We start from the raw sequence: 27,479 nt of genomic DNA on the forward strand, positions 1-27,479 counted from the left end.
TTGTTGTGGATACTACTCCCGGTTCCGAAACTTAAGGGTAAACAAAATTTATAGAGTTTGTTAGATTATGTCCGATCAAATCTTCCTATTTCTATTCACTGAACAGTTGTATTTGCGAATTCCACAGTAATATGTATGATGTTATGAGTATGATTTATGAGAAAGGCATCATTACATCACTAGGTGGATTAAAGCAGGTTTATTTTAATTTTATATCACTAAAAATGTCAAGTTATAAGAAAACTAATAGATGTTTTACAAAGTTGGAGAAATAATAAATAAAAAAGTTTCGGAAACCTTTTTAACAATTTTCGAAAAACGATGTTTTTACAGGAATAAATGTATCTGAGCAATGAAATATTATTCTGCAAGCTACCGTCAATGAAATAGCTTACAGGAAGCTACATCATAAATACAGTCATTTCCAATATATGTGTGGAACCAAATCGAGAAAATTGATATTTCATGAGAATACGCCTTTTAGCCTTTCTCATATAGAATGACTATACAATGACTGTGAAAACCGACTTTTTAACCGAAGCCCGGAGAGCCGAATGTCATATACCATTCGACTCAGCTCGACGAACTGAGCAAATGTGTGTGCCATAGCCTGCTATCATTTGGATCCGACGCTCGTTTCCGGAGTTAAATGGTAATATGTGAAAATTAGAGAAAAAGTGTGAACTCAATTTTCTATAACATTTATTCAGATCTGATTTCCAGTTCCGGAACTAAAGCGTAATAAATGGAAAATCACCAACTTCATTAGTTTCATGAACGATGGTCAAAAGCAGGAACAAATCCCATAAAACTGTCCGATAAATTCTTCTAGTTTTCAGAGCTTGTTAGTTTGTGGGCATTAAAACTTCGGCACTACTGGTCCCCCCTTTTCCTGTTTCGGAAGCACCGAAAGTGGTAAAGAAAAACTCCAAAAAAAAAAAACTCACTTCGATTTCTCTGCGATGCTTGAACCGATTTTCACAAATCTTGACTTAAATTGAAGCTCAAAGTATCTTTAAAGCTACTGTGAAATTTCATACGGATCCGACTTCTGGTTCCGCAATTACAGGGCGATGATTGTCAGTTTTCAAATCGCCATATAGATTGACAATATGTACAACACCGAAAGAAGAAGAAAACATAAAACGAACGATGCGTGCTTTGCTCTATTTCGTACACGCTATAAAGAAAACGAAACGGGTACGGATGTCTGCTACTGGTGTGTGATATTGGTAAAAGACGGTGCTGTTGATAAAAATTTTAGCTACTATATGATAAGTGGGACCAAAAGAATAAACGAATGTTATTGAATTTAAATTTATTTGAAAAAAATAAGCAATTTGCACAGCCGGTAGTGCAGTAATACCGTTCCAGTTCTGTAGTGTTGTCAATAATAATATTAATAATAATAATAATAATAATAATAATTATTATAATAATAAGAATAATAATAATAATAATAATAATAATAATAATAATAATAATAATAATAATAATAATAATAATAATAATAATAATAATAATAATAATAATAATAATAATAATAATAATAATAATAATAATAATAATAATAATAATCCTCCTACATATATTATGGTGCTGATTCATGCTGTTTAGCTGGACAACAGACTTCGCAGCCGATTCAGAGTATACAGAACCATTGCATGGCTAGTGCTACGATTCGACTGACACTACGAATCCTTGCAGGTCGGGGTTCGAACATAGGACAACTGGTTTGTAAGACCAGCGCCCTATGCCCTACTACATATGCAGAAGTAACAAAAACGCAGGTTCGCTTCGTTTGTTAGATTTCGTTCAATTGGTTGAATCGAAATAGAGCATGAGATAGTAAGTCTAGGTTTAACTAGGTTCAAGACTGTTCCAATTTGTAGGTCATATTTGTTGTTGGCAAATAAACCAACTTCGGCTATTCCGGTCATCTGAATCCAGTTTCGGAAGAATTGGAAATAATTATTAAAAACTAAAAAAAGGGTCTCACTCGCTTTCCTTCAAGATGGCTAAATCGATTTTCACAAACTTATATGTTGTTTTCGTGCGAAAGAAACAAAAACGAGATTCAGAATCTTGATTTCTTTCGAGCGTACAAGCTCTCAGCTAGGAAATAACGTATTGCTCTTGCGTAATGAGAGCCTATGCATCTGTGGTGGAATAGTTTTTGACCAGCTGAATGCAGTCTTTTTAGCACTAAGCACAACCTTAAATCTCGGAAAAGGCTAGTTGTCTCTTCTGTGCGGAGACCTATGCTTCTAATTCGGAGGATTACTGATTGTCTTAGTGAAAAGACTTTCGACAAGGAGATGAGAAATTTCGGCCACAAACATCTAGTCGATTTGGATTTCCGAAAACTTCTGCTTTTATTTACACTTTTGGGCCTTATATACTAATTCCTAGCCTAGAAAATCTGGACCTCTCGCAGAGATCCTTCTAAAAAATGCTGCACTCGCATGCTCGTTACTTCAAGTATTCTTGCGCGTGCGTCGCTATCGACCAGCACGTGCTTGCGCTACTATCTCCTTTTCTTTCATGTGCCCAGCTGATCACTGAGTCGCTTCGCACATGCCCAGCTGATGGCTGGCAATGTCTAACTCACTTGCACCGCGGCAGCTATTAATCTGTAGGATCGTCGCGCCGTAACATCCCGGCCTCTGTAAATTGATATAATTTACAAAATATTTAAAACAAGCAACGATTACTGTTAATGTTACATAATAATAGTTCACACATAATTTTCAATTCATAATTCATGACTTCACCCATTATATTAAATAAAAACTATTGCAATATTTACACTGTTGAAATATTAGGGTAAAATTGTCCTCTATAAAGTGCTGGTGATGATGATCTATCGTTTGATGATTCCCTGTCCAAAATGCAGCTAGTAATTGCCATCCAAGACCATAAATGTCATACGAAAATCTTCCATGCATTACCGTGTCTACGATAAATTTGATGGCTCATCCGATTGCATACAATCCAATGATAGTTGGCGTTAAATCTCCTATCCAGTTTGACCATGATCGATAGGTTTTTTTTCATTTTTAAGCGTTCTTCGGTTTGTCCAAACAATTGAAGCAGATGATATCGGGGAACTAAATTTAGATGTAGTGTGAAATGCATGCTAGATCTTCGATGATTGGCGCGTGAGTTGTGAAATGTTTGTCTGCTGGAGAGCAAAATATGAATATCTTATTATTATTATTTTATAATAGATTACTAATAAAATCGTTTGGCATGCAACGAGCTGTTTTGTGGGGAAATTTTATTGAGCCTACTTCAATTACGTGTAAAATAAAATTTGAGTTAAATGTTAATACAATCTGGTACATAATATCACAGACGCTGTTGCAAGAAAGCGAAACATCTTTCAAATATTGTTTCATTGAATCGATTACCTTCAGCCAAATGCATCAATAGCAAATTAATCCACATTCAGCATCCACAATGGCTTGATACCTTCGAAGTGTTTTTTGGAAATGATTCGTGCGTATTTTTCTCAAAACTACTTCCAAACTTTGTGAAATAATTCAAATCAAAAATAAACGCTGTAAAATCACAAAAGTTAATCGTTAACAATGGCGAAAACCATGTTTTAGTTGAAAACTTCTAAGCCAGATTTTATGGCATTTTAAACGGTGGCACTACACCGGTGTGAAGTATACATATATATATATATATATATATATATATATATATATATATATATATATATATATATATATATATATATATATATATATATATATATATATATATATATATATATATATATATATATATATATATATATATATATATGTATATATATATATATATATATATATATATATATATATATATATATATATATATATATATATATATATATATATATATATATATATATATATATATATATATATATATATATATATATATATATATATATACTAAATGAATTATGAAGTCGGATCCGGATAAAATTCAGGAATTCCGTATGGGACCGGAAGACCTTTCATTTGAATCTAAGTTTGTGGAAATCGCTCAAACCATCGCTGAGAAAAGTGAGTGAGATCCATTTTGGTATATATGACCACTATTTCCGGTACTTCCGGAACTGGATACCGGGAACCAGGATAGCCGGAATCGGTTTGTTTAGTTGCCTACTGATAATGACTATCGATTTGTGTAGTTTTGAGACCAGTTTAGAAAATTTTTAACTTTTTTTGTTTCGCCGGTTTAAGTGACGGTGTACAATATTGAACACACTTTACCCTATAATTCCGGAACCGGAAGTCGGATCCGGATGAAATTCAGGAATTCCGTATGGAACCACGAGACTTTTCATTTGAATCCTAGTTTGTCAAAATCGGTTCAGCCATCTCCGAGAAAACCTAGTGAGATTATTTGACACATACACACACACACATACATACATACACACACAAACAGACATTGCTCAGCTCAATGAACTGAGTCGAATGGTATATGACACTTTCACTTGGTTTCACTGGTCGGTTTTTCAAGTGATTGCATAACCTTTCTATATGAGAAAGGCAAAAATGTCAAATTTTCGCACCCCTGTTTGCCCTGACAGAATTTCGTGAAGAACGTGTGATGCTATACGGCGATCACGTTGATTATATATTAAATTTCGCATTTTCTAAACACTGTCGGTATCATAGACTTCGCTTTCCATTAAATTTGGTAAGGGTGTGCATTTCCATTTTGTTACTATATCCGTTGTTAACGTTTGAGGTGCAATAGTTTCCCTCATTTTCCCATCTATTGTGTACCAACGGCCTCCGGCATAAGCGGAGTGCATTAGATTTCAGTTCCTCTCAGCTGCAGTGTTCTTGTTACAGGAGTTAAAAACATTGTTTCATTGCCATATTTTACAGGTAATTCTTGATAACACCGCTCTGTTGCAAATGGTTTTACGTACACAGCCTTACATTCTAAAACGTGTAGAACATCTCCAGTTACTACGGTAGAATCCTGATCTCTTTATTATACAATATACTTTATTATAATTCCGTTGGGTTTAAACGTGCAAGTGTCAACTTTGTGTTAAGTAGTGCTTTATCTATTTTACACATTTTTGTCATTACTGCATTATAAATTTTGTCCAGTCTTTGGCCGATATAGTTCTCTACCATGGCTATCTTTGAGTTGAAATATGTGAATGTGTCGTGGTTCTTAGCACTATCAGGCTTTCGATGAAATAGTGATTTAAATTCTGAAGCTTCCAAAATAAATATTCTTGGATGATCGGTTCTGTATCCATTGTAACCGCTAGGCTTCCCAAATGTACCGCCGCGCGACATTATTATTGAGGCTGTCATGCTACTCTTTCCATGACAGCCTTGTGATAGGTTTCATCACGACAGCCCTTAGACAAATAGTGCTGTACAGCCAACGTTGCCGTCATTTACTTCGTTCGACAGTTCATTCCATCTCAAGACATTTTGTCGTGGTCCACGACAGCCGAAGAAGCATGAAGTTCTCGCTATTGCGACAGTAAACTTCGGGTATCAGTCACTGCGTTGTTTCTATCAAGAGCAAAATATTACTCTCCCTTGACCAGGTCTGCGACAGTAGCCGGTGCGGTTCAAATTTGTTGCTCTTGGTTTGCTATGAAGATTCGAGGCAAGCATGTGGGTTTTAGTTTTGCCTTTGGTGATTGCTTTGCGCAGCGGTTGATCATTGTGCATAGCAATCACCGTTGTTAGGGCATTGATAATTAATTAATAATATACAAAACTACTAATACGAAACGTATTGAAGAACGAACTTTGGTTTTAATATTTAATTTTTATATTTTGATCGATCTTCTATGAATCGATCGATCAATGAAATTCAATAGAAAGGGAAGTTTGTTTTCAAGAAATTATATTCATAATTATTTCAACAGCTAAGACAGCTCGGCGTGTTCGTTTCAGGCAGTTTACGTTCGGTTTGTGGGCTGTAACATTCATAGTGTATGCGCGTACTGATGTGCGTGGAGCATTATTTTCATCCTCTTTATCTCTTCCTTCAGGATAGTATAAAGGCGCGATCGTTCCTTATACAAGAGTGTATAAGTCAATTAAATCAGATTTTAGATTTAGATATTTTATTTATACGGTATATAAATGTTCGTAGCGAAAGATATATTCAAATCAAAGATTCCGTATTCGAAACTCGTTAGCGTTAGCTTTGCAGTCGACTTGTGAGTCTACGGGACTTTTGTATGGCCAGTGCTGCAATACTACGGACACTAAGAATCCTTTTAAGTCAGGACTGAAACATATAAAACCTGGCTCGTTAAGTTCGTTATACATTGAGCCACCAATCGAATAAAAACCTTGAGTGCAAAATTTCGAGTCGGAATTTGCAAGACAAAATAATTTAGAAACATCTTATTTTCAGGTACCGTACAACAAAGCTTTGAATACCAAAACTGAATGAAAAATTCCGGTTCTTCCAAAAAACATGTTTCCAAGTGTGGAATGCAGCATGGTTGCCCGTAACAGATTCGAATGTTTATTTTGTTTTATTTAGAAAAAAAAGTTTTAATTCCCCAAGTTATGTAATAATATCTTTCTTGAGTAATATGGTCTCAAGCTAACCAGACATATCAAGTTATCTTCTATATATGAATAGTATAGTGTTTCTATTACCCTGGAATATATTCCAAAATACATATCGGGTATGGTGCGGTTACTTATATGATATAGGGTTGTGCTGATAATCTGCTGAATCATTTTCTTCCTGTTATGCATAGAATTATCTTATTTCCAGAAACGGCATATTAACTATTACATTATTTTGGTCATAGCTGCCAGAAGTTCGCTACTTTTACACACGTTGAAACAGTCACTGTAAAATTAGAAACAAACATTGTAAAATTTAAAACTCGGTTAAAGCGTATCTTTCATCAAGCAGAAGCTTGTGTTCAGTATATTTTGAATTCTTTAACTTAATGTCGTTGTTTGCCACAAAACTTGCTATAAACGTAACTGAGGCCCAAATTTATAGCTACAGTTGAAAGGACAATTTCATGTAAACTTCTAGAAGTATCTTAATCATTTCCTCTATGTGCTTTTACGCTCAATCCAATTTTGGAAATGTAGATGTTGCAATTACGAGCCGCACGCAGAAGAAGATGCGGTGCATTGAAATTTCAAGCAGCACATCCAGTTTATATGCGCTTGTTACAATTCTCGTACACATTTTTGGTTTTCTGTTTGAGTCGGCTCTCACGCCCTCACATTTCCGGAACTTCCTGGGCGAACATGGGATCGGAAAAGGAAAGTTATTCGTGAATAGCAAAGCAAACTAATTCGGATCCGACTTCCACAGTTACAAGTCTAATAATGTCGAAAATTTTCTAAAGTCTAATTTGCTTAGTAGGTTGTGTCCGCATTTTAAAAAAAATCAAACGTTTGGAACTATAAATATTGTAACTAAATAGTGAAACATTCTGAGAGCCGAGTTCATTGCACATATTTAACAGTTTTCTTTCTGAAAAGAAATTATGTTCCGAAAAATGTAGGTGTAAATCCCCGGTGAACGACCACAATTAAGTTTGAAACCGGGATTAAATAAAAGATATAATAATAATACTAATAATAATAATTATAATAATAATAATAAAAATAATAATAACATTAATAATAATAATAATAATAATAATAATAATAATAATAATAATAATAATAATAATAATAATAATAATAATAATAATAATAATAATAATAATAATAATAATAATAATAATAATAATAATAATAATAATAATAATAATAATAATAATAATAATAATATTGTAGCAGTCATTTCCGACCCTAAGAAACTCATTGTTTTAGTTATCCTAGGAGAAACAGAATTTAAGAGCAGTATATGACACGAATTTGTCTTTCATTTATTTGAAATTCAAAAATAAAATTTTTAAATTCCCAGTTTTGGTACCGATCATCCCTTAATTTCGAAACAAGAAGTTGGATATGATTGAAAATAAATGGAAGGCTGTGGAGCCACAAAACCCAGAGTTTGGGTCAATGTGCCCATACACACATACAAGCATACTTATACCAGGACCGCTTTAACAGAGGGATATTAAGGGCATGTGCCGCCGGGCACACAGTCTTAGGAGGTCCTTGACGGAATCCACAGAGTAAAACAATAGTAATTAAGTTAGTAGTTAGTTGAGGCACACATATCAATCGTTCCCCCGGGCCCATTAATACGTTAAAAGCTCAATGAAGTGAGTCGAATGGTACATAACACATGTCTTTCGAGGCCTCCATTCAAAATTCGGTTTTCAGAGTGACTACATCAGTCTCATCTAAAATACCTCGTAATTCAGAGATTTTAATTAAATGATTTGCGATTTGAAAATTTATTCTGAACTTTTCTTCTCAATCCATCCACGAAACAAACATTCTTAATGTGCACCATCAGGAAAAAGACACATAAACAACCATCTGTTGAACTACTTTTTATCTGAGGGCTCCCCCAATCAACTTCATGGTTGCGGACCCTGTATTTGTGTAGATGGTACTAAAAGATCTACCACCTCAACGGAAAAGAGCTCAATTACAAGGTCCGGGGAGTACATAGAAACTTGCAATGAGAGCAAAGGGAAAGTCAATTGAAGCCGCAATAAAGCTATATTAATAGGCACTGCATTCCATAAAAGAGGCGGGTGAGTAATGTCAGAGACATAACTGGATTTCGTGAATACGAAAAAACTGACACGCTCCCATCACTTTTCCGAATATCAGTTAGTTGATTGATTGTATGAATTGTGCAAGCTTTCCTCTTTTTCACTAATAGAATTTGAAGCGATACACCTACATTAAAGTACAGATTAGTTACATTAAACAGCTACTATTCTACAACTATACATTCCAAACTTGAAACAATTCCTTTTTAATTTGCTAATATAGGAGGCTAGGTACGAGAAATTTGTAGTTTATTTGTATTGAAGCTATGAAGTTCGAAGATATCTGATTCTTCTCGAAATTTCAGTACGAGACAATTGCAATGGCCTGGTCTGAAATGTATCGACGATCTTCGGTATGCAAGAGTGATTCTAATAATAATAATGATAGTAATAATAATAATAATAATACAGATTAACCTCTATATATGACAACCCTGTTTCGCATGGCATATTTTCACACGACCCCATACTAGTATAAAGATGTGTTCAACATTCGCTTTCGCATTGCCGTTCGTACTTGAATGTGTTAGTGATGGTACAAATCTGCCATCTTTTCGGTGCCATCGTGCTGACGGTGTCTCGTACGAATAACCTACTACGATTAATTTCGATTTTGTTTTATATTTTATTCGCAGATGTCTACCTACCCAAGCTATGGGTAAAACGCGCCATAAATCCGAGAAGGATCCAAAGGATGCTAAGCGTCTGAAGCCAAGTGATGTACAGGTAAACGACCGTTTGCTGAGTAACAACCAATACGCTGATCTGCCAGTTGATGTCGAAGAGAAACTGCAGAAGAAGGAAAAAATGCCGCCTTTCTACCTGAAGGGCTTCCCACCAACTCTACCACACAATACCAACGATTGCCTACTAGATGACATCGCTGTAAAATGTGTGAACTGTGATGGCGACCATCCATCTACTAGCAAATCGTGTCCCAAACGTGCTGAGTTCACAAAAATTCGACAACAGGCGTCCCGTAAACAATCAACGCACAAGAATGTTCCACAGAAGGATGAAATAAATTTCCCACGGCTCCCACCGAAGAGGGATATTCCGAATTTGCCGCCACTTCCTCGCAGCAATCCAAAAGATTCAGCCGCTGGATCACAAAAAGAATCGTCCTCAAAAATCCCTCCTGGATGGGGCAATAATCAACCACAAGCAAAGGATGACTCTGGTGATTTATTCTCTGCTGAACAACTGATCGTCATTTTTGAAACAATGGCAACAAAACTACGAAACTTAGGCCAAGGCCTTAGACAAATTCATCATCGAATATGCAATATAATGAGTTGGTTATAGTAAATTGGAATGCTTGCTCACTCATGAGCAAAACTGCTGAACTGTCCGACTTTTTTCAAGAGAAGAATGCCGATATTGCTATTTTAACTGAAACTCATCTTAAACCTAAAATTTCTATTTTTATTTTCAATTACAGGATTTACAGGCTCGACAGGACAACTACCAGAGGAGGGGGAGTTGCCATTGCCGTTAAACGATCCATTCAGCACAGGCTTCTGTCAGCCTTTAAATTGCAACTTATAGAAGCCATCGGAATTGAGATTACAACGACGATGGGACCCATCATCATCATTGCAGCGTACTGCCCCAAACAAACCAATCTTCGAGATGGTACGTGTGCATCATTGTAGCGAGATCTAGATATGCTCACTCGACGACAGAACAAATTCATCATTGCTGGGGACCTGAACGCACGGCATGACTTGTGGGGAAACAAAAGACAGAATCGAAACGGATTCGTACTTGCCGAAGATTACGAAGCTGGACAGTACAACATCCTCGCTCCGGATCAACCAACGCGACTTTCCAGATCGGGAGTTCATTCCATTTTGGATATATTCATCAGCAACATCGCCATAGACAGCTCTCCGGTTGTCTTCAACGAGCTCTCTTCTGACCACTTTCCAGTAATATTGGGGTTGGGATCTTCACCAGAAACAGTGCCTATTCGACCTCGGTGGAACTATTATGGCACCGATTGGGTCCAATTTCAACAAATCGCCGACCAACATATTAATATCGATTTGCCACTAGATTCCCCGATGGAAGTCGATGCGGCCCTATCTTCCTTCCAGCATTCAATCACAGTAGCTCGTGATAGGACGGTTCCAGTACAACATATGCCGAGTTCCTCTCTTCAAATTGACAGTGTCACCAAGAAACTCATCCGACTTCGAAATATCTACCGGAGGCAGTATCAACGAACTGGCATCCTAGATAGGAAGACTTCTTATAACAACTTAACTAGGATAATCCAGGAAAGGATATCTGAGCTTCGCAACAGGAACTTCCAGCAAAAGCTTCGAGAAATTCTCCCACATTCAAAGCCCTTCTGGTCCTTAAAGAAGGTGCTTAAGAAAAAAACCGAAGCCTATTCCTCCACTGATGTCACCCCAGGACGCAGGAATACCTTTAATCACACCAGTAGAGAAGGCACATGCGCTAGGCCAGCAGTTTGTGTGTTCTCACAATTTAGGACTCAACATTGTTAGTCCACATGAAAGAGCCGTTGCAGATAGAGTAGCTGAGGTTGACCAATCAGACAGCTTAGTTCCTGAGGAAAGTAGAGTCACTGCGAATGAGCTGATGGCTATCGTGAAAAAATACAAAAATATGAAGGCCCCCGGTTTCGACAACACATTCAACATTGAGCTGAAACATTTGAGTATTCGCTCATTTGTCTTCTTAGCTAAACTTTTTAACAGGTGCTGGGAGCTTGGTTACTTCCCGTCAAAGTGGAAGTTATCTAAAGTTATCTCAGTTTTGAAACCGGGGAAAGATCCTTCCTTTTCCAAGACCTATAGGCCCATCAGCTTACTCTCTGCCCTATCCAAGTTGTTTGAAAAGTCAATACAAAGGCGAATTCTTGCTTTTGCAGATGAACAGGATATATTTCTGGAAGAACAGTTTGGGTTCCGGAAAGGAAGATCCACCATCCACCAACTCACAAGGGTTAACAACGTCATCCAGCAAAACAAATCAGTGTCCAAAACGACTGCCATGGCAATATTGGATATTGAAAAGGCATCCGATAACGTGTGGCACAATGGCCTGGTGTTCAAACTGCATCGGTATAATTTTCCCATGTATCTAATTAAAATTATCAAAAATTATCTTGCAGATAGAGCATTCCAGGTTTCTCTGAATAGTGCACTTTCAGAAATATTTACTATTCCTGCTGGTGTACCCCAAGGAAGTATCCTAGGTCCCATTCTATACAACATTTTTACATCAGACATCCCACCTCTTCCGGGTGGTGGTGTTCTGTCACAATTTGCTGATGATACTGCCATTCTTTACAAAGGTCGTGTCATTAATAAGAATAAACTTTGACAGATATCTGATATTCAGATCACATGTTGACAAAATCGTTAAAAAATGCAGCATACTCATTAGGTGTCTGTATCCGCTGCTTTGTAGAACATCTAAACTGTGCCTGAAGAATCAGATGGCTGTCTATAAACAAATCATCTACCCCGCAATTGAATACGCAGTCCCTGTTTGGCGGGGCTGTGCACGAACACACAAACTTAGGCTTCAACGCATTCAAAGTAAGATCTTAAAATGATTCTAAATCTACCCCCTTGGACAAGGACTAGTGAAGTACATGAGATGGCCTCCCTGGATATACTAGAACAAAAATGCGAACAATACTGTACGAAAATTGAAGAGAGGTGCTCAATATCTGAAATACAAATAATTCAAAATTTGTACGTATTAGGTTAGGAATAGTTATAAGTGGGTAGATATTTTATTAATAATTAAAATAAATATTATGATTAAACATTAGTATGTAAAACAAGAGTAACTAAAACACTTATTATTAATAACGAATCGTATGAACAACAAAGATGAAAGGCCAAAGGGTCAAAACACTTGTACTGTAAAATGTTGATGTAATACACAACAATAAGATTAATAAACAGATATTGATGCAAAAAAAAATGAGCGGCAGCCAGTAATACTGAACTGGCTGTCGAGCTGTTAACAGCATCTTGTGGAATTTTTACGCAGAAACACGCACACAGGAGGAACAGTTAAGAGCAAGGCAAAGTCCCGCTCAAACCGTGCTGGTCTGAAGTTCCCAGTTGGCGGCAGAATCCATCGTTTGCCTCGGAAGGGGAACTACGCCGAACGTGTCGGTGCTGGTGCATCGGTCTATCTGGCGGCAGTGATGGAGTACTTGGTTGCCGAAGTGTTGGAATTGGCCGGTAACGCTGCCCATGATAACAAGAAAACGAAAATCATCCCTCGCCATCTGCAGTTGGCCATCCGCAACGACGAGGAGTTGAAAACCCCGTCCATTTCAGGACGACCACATCACTGTGATAAAGAAATATTTAGGATTGCTTTAAGTTTAGCCAGTTCTGATAAGCCTGGAAAGTAGAATGCGCAAATCAAAGGGAATCATTTGTTCTAACAATTTTTGTTTTCGGCCGCATACTAAAGTAATTACGACAAAAATGCTTATTGATCTGTATACTCTGTTTCGCACGGCATATTTGTATACTAGTATAAAGATGTGTTCAACATCATCACTTCCACTTTCGCATTACCGTTCGTAATTGAATGTGTTAGTGACGGTGCAAATTATTTTCACTCCCATCTTGATGAATCTTTTGGTAGGAAATATTGAGATCTGAGATGGTTCTCGTGTGTGTCTTGTTTCGGCAATGGGCCTTGCTGGACTTTTTGGCTACCTTTCTACCGATTTTCGGTGTCGTGCTGACGGTGTCTCGTGCATTCATATCGGGAAACAGTGAGACGACAGGTCTTCGATGTTGCTCTCGTGTGTCTTGTTTCGGGAAGAGTTGCTCAGCAAATGGCACGAAAAATGAACCATTCAATTTTTATATGGATGCTCTTGTATAGAAGCAGACATCTCGCGTTCTGATTGGCTGGTGCTGTCATGGGTTAAATCAAACAGGTTTTTCAATAGTGTACTATTGAAAAACTTCTATATTGTTGTAGCACACGTTCAAGTTGAAATTTTCGATTCTATTGGTAGTTAGATTATATAAATCCTTCTACAGATCACTGAGTTATGAGCTTTCAAAATACGAGAAAGGCAAACGCGCCTTATGAATTATCTTCTTTGACACTCGTTTATACCAAACATTTCAGAAAAGTTTAATTTTGAACTATTTAAGAATATGTCACACAACTGAAAGTTTTATCATAAAATTGTGATCATATTTCCGATGGCATGTAGCAAGAATTATGTTGATTCATTAGATATAACAGGAGACATTCACGATCAAAAAAAACTTCTATATTGTTGTAACACACGTTCAAGTTGAAAATTTTCGATTCTATTGGTAGTTAGATTATATAAATCCTTCTACAGATCACTGAGTTATGAGCTTTCAAAATACGAGAAAGGCAAACGCGCCTTATGAATTATCTTCTTTGACACTCGTTTATACCAAACATTTCAGAAAAGTTTAATTTTGAACTATTTGAAAATATATCACACAACTGAAAGTTTTATCATAAAATTGTGATCATATTTCCTATGGCATATAGCAAAAATTATGTTGATTCATTAGATATAACAGGAGACATTCACGATAAAAAAAACTTCTATATTGTTGTAACACACGTTCAAGTTGAAAATTTTCGATTCTATTGGTAGTTAGATTATATAAATCCTTCTACAGATCACTGAGTTATGAGCTTTCAAAATACGAGAAAGGCAAACGCGCTTTATGAATTATCTTCTTTGATACTCGTTTACACCAAATATTTCAGAAAAGTTTAATTTTGAACTATTTGAGAATATGTCACACAACTGAAAGTTTTATCATAAAATTGTGATCATATTTCCAATGGCATGTAGCAAGAACTATGTTGATTCATTAGATATAACAGGAGATATTCACGATCAAAAACTTATCACTCTCTCAGAGGGTAAAGTAAGTCGTATTCACGACAAAACTTGTAAACTTATTTTTCTAGTTTTGTGATATTTATGAAAACAAAAGAGGTTCTCAAAGGTAGTAACAAATTAAGGTAGTAACAAATCGGTTCTCAAAGGAAGTAACAAATTAAGAACTCAACGTTTTCATATTCTCATTCCTTCAACTGCTGGCAAAACCTACGTGAATGTTAAATGAACAACTAGATTTAAGCTATTTTAAATAAATTTAAGCTATTAGTTGATTGATTCTTATGTGAAAAAGAACAATTGAAAATACTAAATTTGTAACAAAGTTTTGGGTAAACCAAAAAGTTTGATGCTTTTGGGAAACATAATGGTTTCATTAAATTTTTCTTTTTAAAACACTTTTATCGAAAATCTGGAAGCACTTGTTCACATATAAACATATTGTAAACGTTGCCAATTCAATTTTATGGTCGAAAACTATTCAAAGTGCACCAAACATCTTATTTTGGTTCAGAGTATCATATTCTATAATTTCAACGAAATCGGTGAGGCACGGGTACCAAAGTGTGCCGACAATTGGTGGAGTAACGTTAAATACACTAAATAATTAAATAGTTGTGAAAAGTAGCTACGATTCGATCGAAAAATCAAAACGTCATTATTCAGAATAAGGGTGCATAAGACATTTTCGGAGTATTATGATTGAATGGTAGTGTATCTGTTTCTTTTGCAATCAGAAGGAAGCAGTAAGGATCAATACTTTAGAAATTCATATATATGAGCCGTTACACAAAACTCAGTGTTTATCTTTTAATATTCGTTAGTTATTAAAATTCATTGCCTTCGCCGACAGTATATATAAATCTAAAACAATTTCTTTATTTTTCAATGGTAATGTGTAATGAAACCCTAATGTTTCCTGCAAAGGTAATCCCAACAACTCAATCGTATGTACTAGTACCGTTTCATTGAGGCAACCGAAATAGTGCAAGCGCACTATGAACCACAGCTCGTCTCCAGAACCAACCGGTTTTATTACTTCAAGAGACATTGATGAGACAGCCGGCTCGCGACAACCCTTCGTAACAGTAATTCCCTAAAAATCAAAGGATGTCTTCGATTTTCAAAGGCTGTCGCCGTAACAGTTCATGCGAATGAGCGAACATAAAGAAACAGGATACAAACAGCCCGTTCGGTTTGACTACTCTCCGGATAGAATAATCTCATTAATCTTGCGAGTACAAACTGTCTCAGTGACAGCATTTATTAAGGCATGCGAGCGCTGTTGCCATTACAGTTCGGCATATGCTTCACACATATTGTAGACTGGGCTTTCGACTTTGCGCTCAGACAGTTCATGCTATTTCGTGGCGGATGTCATTGAAAAGCAATACTGCTGGGAAGCCTGGTAACCGCAGATTTTCGATGTGCCTTTGGTTCTTATTGAAAATAGATGTGTATCTGATATATATATATATATATATATATATATATATATATATATATATATATATATATATATATATATATATATATATATATATATATATATATATATATATATATATATATATATATATATATATATATATATATATATATGTGTGTGTGTGTGTGTATACTGCTTGCTGAATTTGCTGGGTTTGGCTGCCATCCAAGTTCATGGTTTTGTTTACAAATCCTTCGTATAATACTTCGAACTCTGAATCTTCACATCGTTGATTGAGTCTAATATCCCAAGTTGTGTAACCATCTTCTGAATCTAAACTAAAGCGTTAAGTTTGCAATACGATTATGCCGTTTATAATGTTCCCAATGAATTTTAATGTGGGAAATGAAACGTACTTTTTCTAAAGTTTGCAAATTGTTTACATCACTTCGATTGAAGTGTATTAGGTAAAGTTCATGGGAAATTCCAGAGCGTGGTTTAGAAGTACCATTCGCTCTTTTTTCATAACTATTTCTTGGGAAGGGGCAAAACCAAGCAATTCTTTTAGTTCATTTTTAATTTCATCAATACATCATTACATCATTTGATAAGCCTTTCAAGACAGCCTTGAAGGGTCTGCCTGATTTTATATCATATGAATAAAATTTATGAAGTTTCTCGGACAAATATCGAATAAGACGTTCGTAATCTTCCAATCCAACAACCAAGACTCGACATTCTCCTCTTCGTCCGATTTGAAATGAGACTTTTACTTCCGGGAGAAAAGTAGGAAGCTCAGTACGGAATGCTTTGAAGTCGGAAATCATCACCATCACTGGTGGTATAGATTGTTGTTTCTTCCCAGAACGACAAGCGTCCATTTTGGGAATTTTTGAAGAATTTTCTTCTATGTCGCTACAATCGGATTCAGGAAGAATCTCGTAAATATTGTTAGACGGCATAGGATCAACGGTAGGGAAATCCGTCCGTTGTCTTTTATTTTTACATTCAGAGCCTTAGGCTTGTTGCCTTTCCGGTTGGACGCAGGCATTTTTGAAATGAATGGAATTTTGAAGTTTGAATAATAGTTCTTTGAATAGCTAGCCTTAAAAAAGGCTGATTAATTTCTTAGTCACTCTAATATCACTCTTTGTATCACTTAGTCACTCTAATATCACTCTTTGTATAGCCTTGAGAAAGGCTGACTAATTGTTAGTCTTTAAAAAGACTGTTAGTGATTCAGGTAGCCTTGAAAAAGACTGAAGCCTTGAATCAATGGAACTCTAGGTAGCCAGAAAAAATTTCCAGGAGCCAAGAGCTATATGCGTGCGGTGCGAACGACTGTTCAACACCGACTGATATATAGCGATTTGTTTTAGTCTTTGTCAAGACGAAGAACCGTCTTGAGCTAGTGTTAATATGATCAGTATCTAACGGGGAAACAGATTGGAAAACCGACATATGAACACAATAATGTAATGAAAACCGCGAAAATGTTACCGCAGAGACGGGACTCGAACCCGTAGCTCCCGTATCGATACGAGACTGTAAGTTAAGTGAATACCGTGGTGGCTAAATATAGCGAAGCATGCTTAATTTCGTCTAGTCAATTGAACTTTCTCTTCATATATTTTTATATGCAGGGTAGTTTAATTTGTAAAACCATTTCCCCGGTTAGAAGCTAGCTACGGGTTTGAGTCCCATCTCTGCGGTAACATTTTCGCGGTTTTCATTACATCATTGTGTTCGTATGTCGGTTTTCCAATTTGTTTCCCCGTTAGATACTGATCATATTAAAACTAGCTCAAGACGGCTCTTCGTCTTAATAAAGACAAAAACAAATCGTTGAAGGTCAATACAAGGTTTGTTTACCTTTACCATTGTGTTTGAGATCACACAATCGTCACTGCTGTTACCATACACTGGTGGAGATCCATTAAAACGATGGATGAAACTATCGTGTGTTACCTCGTAGATAGCGAAATAGATAAAAACAAAAGTCTCAAATCAGTATCGTGCGGCAAAAATAGATGGGTAGAAATAGACTCGTGATCATTGTATGTGTTTCTGTTGATTTTGTTTCCGTCGATACGGGATTGTAAGTGAATACATCATTGTGTTCATATGTCGGTTTTCCAATCTGTTTCCCCGTTAGATACTTATACAGCGATAATAGAACAAATTTTTTCGGAGCAGAGAAGGAAGTGCATTCTTTATTGAAGGAAATAAATATCACAATGAATAAAAAGGAAGCTGCAAAATTGAAAATTGGGTGGTCATTCAATCCTCCTTCAGCGCCACACTTTGGAGGTGTTTGGGAAAGATTAATACGAATTATTAAAAATTGCATCTACGAAGTTTTAAATACATGTGGCGATCGACGACATCAAGTGGAAACCTTACGCTCTGCCTTAATACAGGCTGAATTTATGCTTGGAATAAGTGGAAAAAGGAGTACATCCCAACGTTGTTAAGGAACAAATGGACAGGAAAAATAGAACAGATTAAGGTAAATGACATCTTAGTAATTGCCGATATAGATTCCGTCAAGGATATGAGAGACAAAGCTATGAAACAAAAAAACGGCCATCTTAAGAAAAAGAGCCTTGTTAGACCACCTTTCTGGTGCGCAACCGTGATAATGTTTTTATATTTTCTGGCATCAGCTTTCGGGGAAACAATGCAAGGATTGATAGCTTATGACTGTGCAAACCCAGAAGTCAATACGATAAGCTACTCATTAGTGGACGTTTCATCATGTCTTCCGTCAATCAAAAATTCAACTATCACTGAAGTACCGATTCAAGTACTTCAACGCAGTACCAAAGGATTTGTTATGGTTTATCAATAAAAGGTGATCATAAAACGATCCATATGACACTGTGGGATGCATTCTCACACAATTGACAATGAAAAGGATCAAATAATATTACGACATCGAGTAATCTGTCCGTATTCACACGGAAGATGTTTAGATTCAGAAGATGGTTACACAACTTCGGATATTAGACTCAATCAACGATGTGAAGATTCAGAGTTCGAAGTATTATACGAAGGATTTGTAAACAAAACCATGAACTTGGATGGCAGCCAAACCCAGCAAATTCAGCAAGCAGTATACACACACACACACATATATATATATATATATATATATATATATATATATATATATATATATATATATATATATATATATATATATATATATATATATATATATATATATATATATATATATATATATATATATATATATATATATATATATATATATATAGATGTCGTCGATCGCCACATGTATTTAAAACTTCGTAGATGCAATTTTTAATAATTCGTATTAATCTTTTCCAAACACCTCCAAAGTGTGGCGCTGAAGGAGGATTGAATGACCACCCAATTTTCAATTTTGCAGCTTCCTTTTTATTCATTGTGATATTTATTTCCTTCAATAAAGAATGCATTTCCTTCTCTGCTCCGAAAAAATTTGTTCTATTATCGCTGTATAAGTATCTAACGGGGAAACAGATTGGAAAACCGACATATGAACACAATGATGTATTCACTTACAATCCCGTATCGACGGAAACAAAATCAACAGAAACACATACAATGATCACGAGTCTATTTCTACCCATCTATTTTTGCCGCACGATACTGATTTGAGACTTTTGTTTTTATCTATTTCGCTATCTACGAGGTAACACACGATAGTTTCATCCATCGTTTTAATGGATCTCCACCAGTGTATGGTAACAGCAGTGACGATTGTGTGATCTCAAACACAATGGTAAAGGTAAACAAACCTTGTATTGACCTTCAACGATTTGTTTTTGTCTTTATTAAGACGAAGAGCCGTCTTGAGCTAGTTTTAATATGATCAGTATCTAACGGGGAAACAAATTGGAAAACCGACATACGAACACAATGATGTAATGAAAACCGCGAAAATGTTACCGCAGAGATGGGACTCAAACCCGTAGCTAGCTTCTAACCGGGGAAATGGTTTAACAATTTAAACTACCCTGCATATAAAAATATATGAAGAGAAAGTCCAATTGACTAGACGAAATTAAGCATGCTTCGCTATATTTAGCCACCACGGTATTCACTTAACTTACAGTCTCGTATCGATACGGGAGCTACGGGTTCGAGTCCCGTCTCTGCGGTAACATTTTCGCGGTTTTCATTACATTATTGTGTTCATATGTCGGTTTTCCAATCTGTTTCCCCGTTAGATACTGATCATATTAACACTAGCTCAAGACGGTTCTTCGTCTTGACAAAGACTAAAACAAATCGCTATATATCAGTCGGTGTTGAACAGTCGTTCGCACCGCACGCATATAGCTCTTGGCTCCTGGAAATTTTTTCTGGCTACCTAGAGTTCCATTGATTCAAGGCTTCAGTCTTTTTCAAGGCTACCTGAATCACTAACAGTCTTTTTAAAGACTAACAATTAGTCAGCCTTTCTCAAGGCTATATAAAGAGTGATATTAGAGTGACTAAGTGATACAAAGAGTGATATTAGAGTGACTAAGAGATTAGTCAGCCTTTTTTAAGGCTAGCTATTCAAAGAACTATTATTCAAACTTCAAAATTCCATTCATTTCAAAAATGCCTGCGTCCAACCGGAAAGGCAACAAGCCTAAGGCTCTGAATGTAAAAATAAAAGACAACGGACGGATTTCCCTACCGTTGATCCTATGCCGTCTAACAATATTTACGAGATTCTTCCTGAATCCGATTGTAGCGACATAGAAGAAAATTCTTCAAAAATTCCCAAAATGGACGCTTGTCGTTCTGGGAAGAAACAACAATCTATACCACCAGTGATGGTCATGATTTCCGACTTCAAAGCATTCCGTACTGAGCTTCCTACTTTTCTCCCGGAAGTAAAAGTCTCATTTCAAATCGGACGAAGAGGAGAATGTCGAGTCTTGGTTGTTGGATTGGAAGATTACGAACGTCTTATTCGATATTTGTCCGAGAAACTTCATAAATTTTATTCATATGATATAAAATCAGGCAGACCCTTCAAGGCTGTCTTGAAAGGCTTATCAAATGATGTAATGATGTATTGATGAAATTAAAAATGAACTAAAAGAATTGCTTGGTTTTGCCCCTTCCCAAGAAATAGTTATGAAAAAAGAGCGAATGGTACTTCTAAACCACGCTCTGGAATTTCCCATGAACTTTACCTAATACACTTCAATCGAAGTGATGTAAACAATTTGCAAACTTTAGAAAAAGTACGTTTCATTTCCCACATTAAAATTCATTGGGAACATTATAAACGGCATAATCGTATTGCAAACTTAACGCAATTATAATGAATTTAAAATTTAACAGTGATGTTAAATAATTATTTGAATATTTTAAATTGGAATGCTCGATCTTTGAATTCGAGTGAAGATGAATTTTATAATTTTCTCAAAGTTCACAAAATTCATATTGCCATTGTGACAGAAACTTTTCTTAAGCCAAATGTCAAATTGAAAAGTAATCCACATTATGTGGTGCATCGATTTGACAGGTTTACTGGAATGGGTGGTGGAGTTGCCATTTTTGCCCAACGGCAAATTAAACATCGAATTTTACCTTCTTTCAATACTAAAGTTATTGAAAGCTTGGGAATCGAAGTTGAAACCATTCATGGAATTTATTTCATCGCTGGAGCGTATTTGCCATTCCAATGCACCGGCGAACAATTAAATTTCTTTAAAGGCGATTTGCAAAAACTCACAAGATATCGACCGAAATTTTTCGTAATAGGGAACTTAAATGCTAAGCATGTCCAGTGGAATTGTAGGCAAAATAACAGTAATGGTAAAATACTTCATAATCAACTCTCAGCTGGTTACTTCACAGTTCTCCATCCCAGTAATCCTACTTGTTTCTCTTCCGTGAAAAACCCGTCTACAATCGATCTGGTTCTAACGGATCAAAGTCACATTTGTAGTGATCCGATTACACATGCTGACTTTGACTCAGATCATCTTCCTGTAACATTCAGACTTTCCAACGAAGCTATAATTAATCCTATTATTTCTATATTCAACTATCATAGAGCTAAATGGTTGATTTACAGATCTCACATTGAAAATCATGTGGATCATGAACATCGACACAGCAATTGATAATTTGAATCATTACATTATCGAAGCTAGAAATCTTTCAGTTCCCAAAGCTCCAACTAAATTCCTATCTCCTATCATCGATGACAATCTTCAACTGCTCATTCGGTTGGAGAATGTTCGTCAACGACAATATCAACGTTCTCGTGATCCTGCTATGAAATCCATCGTTAAGGATTTACAAAAAGAAATTAAACATATTTCGGCACGTCAGAAAAGACATTGCACTTCGTTGCAAAACAAAAAGTGTTCTGTAAGTAGCAGAAACTTTACGTCTGCTTAGCGGTTCAAATTGAACTGCCGAGTTTAGCACTAAGCAGTTCAATTTGAACTGCTCTGCACTGATGAGTTAAAGACGAAACGTAAAAATAATGAATTAAACATAGATTTACTCTTTTGCGAAATGAAAATTTCACTAAAGAAGTTGAACAAATTAAACCATATTCTAAACCTTTCTGGAAACTTTCTAAGGTTCTTAAGAAACCTCAGAAACCAATTCCTGCTCTCAAGGAAGGAAATCAAATACTTCTTACAAATGGCGAAAAAGCTCAAAAACTTGCTCAGCAGTTCGAGAGTGTACACAATTTTAATTTGAACGTTGTGAGTCCTATTGAAAATGAAGTCTCACTGAAATATGAGCATATTTCAACCCAAGTGTTATCACACGATGACATTATCGAGACGAATTTTGATGAAATTAAATCAATTATTAGGAAACTCAAAAACATGGAGGCTCCTGGTAATGATGGAATTTTTAATAGTCTTATTAAAAATCTTCCCGATGTTGCCTTGAGACTCCTGGTTAATATTTTCAACAAGTGTTTTTCATTAGCTTACTTCGTAAAAGGATGGAAAAATGCTAAAGTAATTCCTATCCTGAAACCTGATAAAAACCCAGCAGAAACATCAAGTTATCGACCAATTAGCTTACATTCTTCTATCAGTAAACTTTTTGAAAAAATTATCTTGTTCTCATGTATATGAGACATCATTATAAATCTCATTTATATGAGACATCATTATAAATGAGAATTCAATTTTTCTACCAGAGCAGTTTGGATTTCGTCATGAACATTCAACTACTCATCAACTTGTAACAGTAACGAACATGATAAAAGCAAATAAATCTTCTGTGTTAGCCACTGGAGTTGCTCTTCTAGACATAGAAAAAGCATTCGACAGTGTTTGGCACAAAGGTTTAATAGCAAAAATGTCTGATTTCCAGTTTCCTATTTATTTGATTAAAATGATTCAAAATTATTTTATTGATCGTACTCTTTAGGTTAGCTACCAGAATTGTAAATCTGAATTGCTACCCGTACGAGCAGGTGTTTCGCAGGGTTCGCTCTTGTATAATATTTTCACTTCTGATCTTCCTAATCTAAACGTTGATTGTCAGAAATCGCTATTCTGTGACGACATAAGTCTGTTAGCCACAGGCAGAAATCTAAGAGTGATCTGCAGTCGCCTACAAAGAAGCTTAAATATTTTCAGTGATTATCTGTCAAAATGGAAAATTAAACCAAATGCAGCAAAAACGCAATTAATTATTTTTCCTCATAAGCCAAGAGCTTCTTTTCTAAAACCAAACAATAATCACATTCTCAAATTGAATGGTTTGGAATTGACATGGTCTGATCAAGCTAAATACTTAGGTTTAACGTATGACAAAAAACTCACTTTCAAGGATCACATTGAAGAAATCCAGGCAAAGTGTAATAAATATATTAAATGTTTATATCCTCTTATAAACAGAAATTCTAAGCTTTGTCTAAAAAACAAATTGTTAATTTATAAACAAATTTTCAGACCAGCCATGCTTCATGCAGTACCAATTTGGTCAAGTTGTTGTTCCACCAGGAAGAAAACGCTTCAAAGGATTCAGAATAAAATTTTGAAAATGATTTTGAAGCGTCCTCCCTGGTTTAGTACAAATGAGTTACACAGACTCACAAATATAGAACCATTAGATGTAATGTCACATAGTATTATAAGCAAATTCCGACAAAATTCGATGCAATCTTCAATTGAATCGATTCGCTCTCTGTATTAGTTAGTAAGTTAGTATATAAGTTCCTTTTCCCCATTACACAATACAAGTAGGTTTAGAATTTTCCCTACACAAAAATCTCTGAATTGCGGAAGCAAATGATATATAATAGGGCTGAAAAGTCACCACTTGTGGCTGAACCCCCAATTTAAATCTTAATAATTTAATTTTAACTCATATTCCAATAAATAGTTATTTTAAAAAAAATCGCTGAATAAGTGTTTAATTTTGCCGCGTCTATGTTGGAAGTTTCTTAGTTATACTAAGAAAGCATCCGTATCTAGTTTTTCTGCTAACACAATATGAGAGGCTCGAGTTGATAAACATGTGAAAATTACTCCCAACCTTTTTTCGATTGAACGTTTTACTGTTACTTCAAATGGTCCGAAGTAGTCCACTCCAGTGTGTGTGAAAGGGTGTGCATAGATGTCTAACCGCCCTTTGGTAGGTTTGCCATCGGAAGTGGTGCCGGTGTTGCCCTTATGTTTTTTACATTTTTGGCAGTTGATTTTGATACTCTTTAGCGAAGCTCTACCAAACTGTATAACATATTTTGGGTGGATGGCTGCTACTACTGTATTATCTGCTTGATGCAGATATTTTTCGTGGTACATTTTTATAATTAACCGGGTCACATGATGTTTTGGTGGTAGTACTATCGAGCGTCTAGTGTAGATTGGGAAAAAGTTTGCCTTGTCAAGTCGTCCGTTTGCTCTCATTACTTCATATTCGTCTAAATAGGGATTTAGACTAGTCAATTTCCTGGGCTTATTTAGAACTCCGTATCTTGAGAGTTCTTCCATTTCACTGGTGAATACATCCCATTGCGCCTTTCGTATGATGGCGCTTTCTATCACTTGTCGATCTTTTAGGGAAACATTTCTCACAAATCCCTTTCTGTCTGTTATAAAATCCGAAAATTTTTTTAATATGCAAATGTGGTACAGAAGGGCTTCCCAATTTGAATATCGATTTTCTTGTACGAAGTCGAGTTCTGCCTCTTCGTAATAATGAACAAGTACCGTGGTTTTTATTTCTTCCGTGGTACCATGTGGAAGGTTGGTTTCTGGTCACTGACCTTCAGGTTGCTTCAGAAATTCAGGGCCACTTATTTAAATTGAACTATTTGGACTAAGTTTTGTGCATGCGTCCACAAGGTTCATCTTTGTTGCAACGTGACGCCATTGGTCCATGGAGGCGATCTCCAAAATTTCTCCAACTCTGTTTGAGACAAATGTGTTATATTTTCTATGGTCAGAATTTATCCATGATAATACGACTTGTGAATTACACCACATTAAACTTTTGTTCGGCTTTATGCGCAATTCCTTGAGGGTTGTTTCCATTAGTCTGGTGCCCATCAACGCTGCTCGAAGCTCCAATTTTGGTATCGATAGTTTCCGCATTGAAACATCTCGTGCCTTTCCGGTTATCAGCTTAGTACATGTTGTTTTTTACATTTTTGGCAGTTGATTTTGATACTCTTTAGCGAAGCTCTGCCAAACTGTATAACATATTTTGGGTGGATGGCTGCTACTACTGTATTATCTGCTTGATTCAGATATTTTTCGTGGTACATTTTTATAATTAACCGGGTCACATGATGTTTTGGTGGTAGTACTATCGAGCGTCTAGTGTAGATTGGGAAAAAGTTTGCCTTGTCAAGTCGTCCGTTTGCTCTCATTACTTCATATTCGTCTAAATAGGGATTTAGACTAGTCAATTTCCTGGGCTTATTTAGAACTCCGTATCTTGAGAGTTCTTCCATTTCACTGGTGAATACATCCCATTGCGCCTTTCGTATGATGGCGCTTTCTATCACTTGTCGATCTTTTAGGGAAACATTTCTCACAAATCCCTTTCTGTCTGTTATAAAATCCGAAAATTTTTTTAATATGCAAATGTGGTACAGAAGGGCTTCCCAATTTGAATATCGATTTTCTTGTACGAAGTCGAGTTCTGCCTCTTCGTAATAATGAACAAGTACCGTGGTTTTTATTTCTTCCGTGGTACCATGTGGAAGGTTGGTTTCTGGTCACTGACCTTCAGGTTGCTTCAGAAATTCAGGGCCACTTATTTAAATTGAACTATTTGGACTAAGTTTTGTGCATGCGTCCACAAGGTTCATCTTTGTTGCAACGTGACGCCATTGGTCCATGGAGGCGATCTCCAAAATTTCTCCAACTCTGTTTGAGACAAATGTGTTATATTTTCTATGGTCAGAATTTATCCATGATAATACGATTTGTGAATTACACCACATTAAACTTTTGTTCGGCTTTATGCGCAATTCCTTGAGGGTTGTTTCCATTAGTCTGGTGCCCAACAACGCTGCTCGAAGCTCCAATTTTGGTATCGATAGTTTCCGCATTGAAACATCTCGTGCCTTTCCGGTTATCAGCTTAGTACATGTTGTTTGCCCGAAATCATCTATTCCTCGAATATAACGCTGCATATGCGTGTTCTGATGCATCAATAAATGTGTGTAATTCAATTTGCTTAGTTTGTTTGTTGATGACCCATCTAGGAATTTTCAAATTTTAAGCTTCCTCCATTATTTGCAACCACTGCTTCCATCTGCCTTCGAGATGACGAGGTATTTGCACGTCCAAACCAGTTAGTTCCTTATGTAGCTCTTGCATGATAATTTTGCCATGGATCGTCAAATGTGATATTAGTCCCATTGGGTCGTAAATACTCATGATAAACGATAATATTTTTCTCATCGTTGGTTTCCTCGATGTGTTTATTACCTCTGTTTTCAATTTGTTGAAGTTTATCATGTAGCTGAAGTAATCAAACACAGTATTTCAATAAAGTCCAAGTATTTTTTTTAAATTTGGGAATCCTTGTCTTCCAACACCTTAATCCTTGCTTCTTGAATCCTATCTTTTGGAAAGGATATCAATAACGTCTTGTCATTTGAAACAAAATTTCTAATGAAGAATCCTGCATTATTATGCATTTTCATAATTTCCTTTACTGTTTTCATGGCCTCTTCTACAGTGTAGAAGCTGTCTACGTAGTCGTCGACGTAATGTTGTTTCACTATAGCTTCAACTGCCGAAGTGGATCCGAATATCATCACATGCATAACATACACATCAGGTTGTCGTTTTTCATCAAAATTCCGCCATAGGAAGCATTGTTTTCTTTGATCAACCTTTTTTTTTTTTTAAATAACTATTTATTGGAATATGAGTTAATATTAAATTATTAAGATTTAAATTGCGTGTTCAGTCACA

The 27,479-nt window shown here is 36.0% G+C and overlaps 1 protein-coding gene across 1 annotated transcript in view; it reads right to left on the reverse strand.

The window, feature by feature from the left end:
* Positions 1-2,350: 2,350 nt before the first annotated feature.
* The window catches only part of LOC131432090 (uncharacterized), a 278,579-nt gene continuing 253,450 nt past the window's right edge, over positions 2,351-27,479 (reverse strand). The window contains exon 4 of the mRNA XM_058598159.1: positions 2,351-3,184. Within this exon, the coding sequence (XP_058454142.1) occupies positions 3,117-3,184 (68 nt within the window). The 3' untranslated portion in view covers positions 2,351-3,116. The remainder of the gene's footprint in view (positions 3,185-27,479) is intronic.

The sequence above is a fragment of the Malaya genurostris genome, chromosome 2, assembly GCF_030247185.1.
Source record: "Malaya genurostris strain Urasoe2022 chromosome 2, Malgen_1.1, whole genome shotgun sequence".
In the NCBI taxonomy this organism is placed as follows: Eukaryota; Metazoa; Arthropoda; class Insecta; order Diptera; family Culicidae; genus Malaya; species Malaya genurostris.